Source organism: Tachypleus tridentatus, chromosome 9, assembly GCF_004210375.1.
Source record: "Tachypleus tridentatus isolate NWPU-2018 chromosome 9, ASM421037v1, whole genome shotgun sequence".
In the NCBI taxonomy this organism is placed as follows: Eukaryota; Metazoa; Arthropoda; class Merostomata; order Xiphosura; family Limulidae; genus Tachypleus; species Tachypleus tridentatus.
Window position 1 is genome coordinate 148,146,736 of NC_134833.1, and position 4,987 is coordinate 148,151,722.

General features: G+C 41.8%; 1 protein-coding gene across 1 annotated transcript; it reads left to right on the top strand.

Moving 5' to 3' along the window:
* The first annotated feature begins 1,274 nt into the window (after positions 1-1,274).
* On the top strand, positions 1,275-2,302 carry LOC143226624 (uncharacterized). Its single transcript, XM_076457834.1, has 2 exons — positions 1,275-1,876; positions 1,936-2,302. Exons 1-2 carry the CDS (start codon positions 1,333-1,335, stop codon positions 2,178-2,180), a joined length of 789 nt encoding a protein of 262 aa, XP_076313949.1. The 5' UTR covers positions 1,275-1,332; the 3' UTR covers positions 2,181-2,302.
* The last annotated feature ends 2,685 nt before the right edge of the window (positions 2,303-4,987 follow it).

Consider the following 4,987-nt stretch of genomic DNA (forward strand, 5'->3'; position numbering starts at 1 on the left):
CTGGGTTTCTGAAGATGCTCCAGATAGCGATGTCGTCTGCGTATTGTGAAGTGTGTGTGCATGTTAGATTTTGAAAAGGTATGTCACTGACGAAAATTATGTATAGAAGTGGAGAGAGGACTGATCCTTGGGGCACTCCTGCAGTTATAGTAAATGATTTGGATATAGTTTTATTGACTTTTACTTGTGCTGTTCTATTGGTTAAGAAATTTAAAATCCATTTAACTATCGTGGAATTTATTTGCAGGTGATTTAGTTTGTATTTGATGGCATTGTGCCATACGCTGTCGAATGCTTTTTTGACATCTAGGAATACCCCGATGGTTACTAGATTGTTGTTGAAAGCTTTGTAGATTGATTCGGTGAGTCGTGTGAGGTGATTTGTTGTTTGCCTATTTTTTCTGGAGGCATTTTGAGATTCTGGAATGATGTTATTCGATTCGCAAAAATGAAGGAGACGGTTAGAGATAATTCTCTCCATCAGTTTGCCAAGGCAGCTTAACAGACTGATGGGGCGGAAATTATCTGGATTTGTTCTATTAGTTTGTTTCTTAGGGATCGTTGTTATGTTGTTTTTTTCCACTTGTCAGGGTAGTATCCGGTCGCTAGTGAAATGTTTATGATATTTGTGAGGTGTTATAACAGGAGAATGGAACTTTTTTTGAGAATAATATTTGGTATTTGGTCATGTCCGGGGGAAGTGTTCTTCAAGTTTTTGATATTAATTTTTAGTTCGGTTATGGTTATTTTTCTATTGATTAACTTGAGTATGCTTCTAGTGTCTCGCCAGGGAATCGTGGTGAGAATGAGGCTTGGTTTGTATTTATGAAGTTGTTGACATGGTGTTGGTGTTGTGTGTCAAAATCTACTGAGTTTGGGTCGCTAAATGAGGATTTGTAGTAGTCAGCTAATAAGTCAACTTTCTCTATGTCCGTCCTTGCGATTTTATTGTTGTGTGTGATAAGTTTTAGCATGTGATTTGTGTTTTTGTCTGAAGCAATACTCTTGAATTTTTTCCATAATTCTTTTGGATTTTTCTTGGTTTTTTCTAAGTTTTCACAAAAGTTTTGCTAATTGTTTTCTCTTGCTTTCTCTTGCTTTTGCACATAGTAAGGAACCTATGTATAGAAAAAGAGGCCAGCAATCAACATTACCTCCCTTTATCACAAAATGCATACGGTCTGTTTCCTCTTCGGCATAGTTATGAGCATGCGCAATTTCAGAGCTCTCAGAATTCATCAAAGACGAGTTGTATAAATAACAGCAGATGAGAAGAAGAAGAAGATGTTTATAGTTTTAGTTATTTTATACGTATTTTAGAGTGTTGAAACGATGGAGTGTAAGCTTGTATTAGCAATTTTGATTTTGTATTTTAACTTCACATCGTTGCATTTTTATCCTACAGATTACTCTACATCCACGGTGTTCGTTACGGACGATAATCAAATGACTGGTGATTCAGAACGTCGGCGTCGTGATGCTGGCGAAGGCGCTACCACTGTCTCTCCAACGGAAGGTGTAGAACGTCGGCGTCGGGAGGCTGGCGAAGGCGCTACCACGGTCTCTCCAACGGAAGGTGTAGAACGTCGGCGACGGGAGGCTGGCGAAGGCGCAACCACGGTCTCTCCAACGGAAGGTGTAGAACGTCGGCGTCGTGATGCTGGCGAAAGCGCTACCACGGTCTCTCCAACGGAAGGTGTAAAACGTCGGCGTCGTGATGCTGGCGAAGGCGCTACCACGGTCTCTCCAACGGAAGGTGTAGAACGTCGGCGTCGTGATGCTGGCGAAGGCGCTCCCACGGTCTCTCCAACGGAAGGTGTAGAACGTCGGCGTCGTGATGCTGGCGAAGGCGCTCCCACGGTCTCTCCAACGGAAGGTGTAGAACGTCGGCGTCGTGATGCTGGCGAAGGCGCTCCACGGTCTCTCCAACGGAAGGTGTAGAACGTCGGCGTCGTGATGCTGGCGAAGGCGCTCCCACGGTCTCTCCAACGGAAGGTGTAGAACGTCGGCGTCGTGATGCTGGCGAAGGCGCTCCCACGGTCTCTCCAACGGAAGGTGTAGAACGTCGGCGTCGTGAGGCTGGCGAAGGCGCTCACACGGTCTCTCCAACGGAAGGTGTAGAACGTCGGCGTCGTGATGCTGGCGAAGGCGCTCCCACGGTCTCTCAACGGAAGGTGTAGAACGTTGGCGTCGTGATGCTGGCGAAGGCGCTCCCACGGTCTCTCCAACGGAAGGTGTAGAACGTCGGCGTCGTGATGCTGGCGAAGGCGCTCCCACGGTCTCTCCAACGGAAGGTGTAGAACGTCGGCGTCGTGATGCTGGCGAAGGCGCTCCCACGGTCTCTCCAACGGAAGGTGTAGAACGTCGGCGTCGTGATGCTGGCGAAGGCGCTCCACGGTCTCTCCAACGGAAGGTGTAGAACGTCGGCGTCGTGATGCTGGCGAAGGCGCTCCACGGTCTCTCAACGGAAGGTGTAGAACGTCGGCGTCGTGATGCTGGCGAAGGCGCTCCACGGTCTCTCCAACGGAAGGTGTAGAACGTCGGCGTCGTGATGCTGGCGAAGGCGCTCCACGGTCTCTCCAACGGAAGGTGTAGAACGTCGGCGTCGTGATGCTGGCGAAGGCGCTCCACGGTCTCTCCAACGGAAGGTGTAGAACGTCGGCGTCGTGATGCTGGCGAAGGCGCTCCCACGGTCTCTCCAACGGAAGGTGTAGAACGTCGGCGTCGTGATGCTGGCGAAGGCGCTCTTACGGTCTCTCCAACGGAAGGTGTAGAACGTCGGCGTCGTGATGCTGGCGAAGGCGCTCCCACGGTCTCTCCAACGAAAGGTGTAGAACGTCGGCGTCGTAATGCTGGCGAAGGCGCTACCACGGTAGGTCATTAAGTAGAACTATGAACTCTTTTTAATTAAATATTGTGGTGTCATTAGCTCATTTGTAACTTTTGTATCATGTGTATAAATTAAAATTGTACAATTCTTTATCGTTCTTAAAGAACTGGTGTTTCGGAAGTTTTTCCTTGGTTAATGAAACCTCATTCAACAGCACCACGTAAAGTCTTCATTGTAATAAAGGAAAGCTGTATCTACAGCTACTGTAATTCAGTGTTGATACCCGAAATGTACATACGTAACCAATTGTGTATCGGTCTGTATTTCTATCCCTTCTCAAACAACCTATTACAAACTTCGCTTTAAAACCGATAAACTTTCCTTCACGCACTCTGATACAATTATTAGAGCGTTTTTCTAAGCATTTTATTCCTCAGATATCCATTTTTGTGTTATCTAATTCACATCCTAATGTCTATTTTTCTTCGTCTTGATCTTTGAATTGTACATGTCATAATTTTACAAAAACATCGCACCCAAATCATATTTTTAACTGTTAGACACCCATGTTTCTGTTTATTTTCGTCTTGCTATGTGTCTGATATCATAATCTCTAATCTTACATTTTTTTCTGAGCATTTATTCCTCATTTCGTTTCGCATTATCTAACCGAACGTTGATATCAAATTATTCATTCTTGAACATTCAAATATATATTCTTGCCATTCTATATATCTAACACCCAAAACTTTTTTATTCTTCGTTATACTATTTGTAATTCATAGACCTGTCCTTCACATTTTATTATAATCTGGCATCCAGGTCTTTATTTTTCACATAATTTTTAATTCTTTCACATCCATATCTCAATTCTTCGTCGTCTTCCTTAGTATTGGATGTAGAAATATCTATTCTCACGTGTTTTTTTTTTAATATTTATTCCTCAGATCTCCATTTTGCATTATCTTGCCGACCTTTTCACATCCAGGTCTCTGTTCTTCATAGTTTTGCTAACTATTTGACACCCAAATCTCTATTTTTGTCCTTCTTTCTATTTAACACCCAAATTTCTATTCCTTGTATTAAAGAACACTTGCTACCCAGTACTGTATTTTTCATCTTCTTGCTATTTGAACTTCATATATCTATTCTTCATATTTTTGTAACTATCTGACTTTTATATCGTTATTCTTCACCTACGTTTTAACTATTTGACATGTAAATCTCTATTCTTCGTCGCATTTCTTACTATTTGACACCCGAATATCCACTCTTGTCCGTCTATGAAATTAACACCCAAAACTCTACTGTTAGTTGTATTATCCACCACTTCCTACCCAGATCTCTTCTCTTCTTCGTCTAGCTACTTGAAATTCATCAATCGACTCTTCATATTTTAATAACTATCTCGCTTCCATATTTTTATTGTTCACATATCTTTTAACTGTATGACGCCCATATCTCTTGTTTATCGTCTTGCAAATTATTTGACATCCGATTCTCCATTATTTACCTTTTTTCTAAATATTTAACCCTTGCACCTTTAGCAATATCTCACCGACCGCTTGACATCCAGGTCACTATTTTCCATCGTCTTGCTAACTATTTGACACTCAAATCTCTATTCTTGTCCTTCTATCTATTAGACTCCCAAATCTATATTATTTCTTCTATTACCCACCACTTTCCAATCGGATCTCCATTTCTCATCTTGTTACTATTTGAAATTCATATATATATTATTCATCTTTTATAACTATCTGGTTCCAACATCATTTTCTTCACCTACGTTCTAACTGTTTACCATCCACATCTCTATTCTTTATCGTCTTGCTAACTATTTGACATCCAAATATTTATTCTTCACATATTTTCTAACTACTTATCCTCACATCTCCATTATGCATTATCTTACCGACTGCTTGACATCCACATCTCTATTTTCAATCGTTTTGCTAAATATTTCACACCGAAATTCATATTCGTCATTGTATAACCGACCTCATCTCACCCAGATCTATATTCTTCATCGTCTTGCAATCTGAACTTCATATATCTATTTTTCATTATTTTATATCTATCTAACATCCATATCGTTATTCTTAACCAACTTAACAACTGAGACTAAACAATCTTTTATTCTCAAGTTGGAAAGAA

What these genes read in the sequence shown, in the direction of transcription:
- LOC143226624 (XM_076457834.1), top strand. Translation starts at nt 1,333, where the DNA reads ATGGAGTGTAAGCTTGTATTAGCAATTTTGATTTTGTATTTTAACTTC. An exon ending in CACGGTCTCTCCAACGGAAG is followed by an intron (nt 1,877 to 1,935) that starts GTGTAGAACGTC and finishes CTCCAACGGAAG; the next exon opens with GTGTAGAACGTCGGCGTCGT.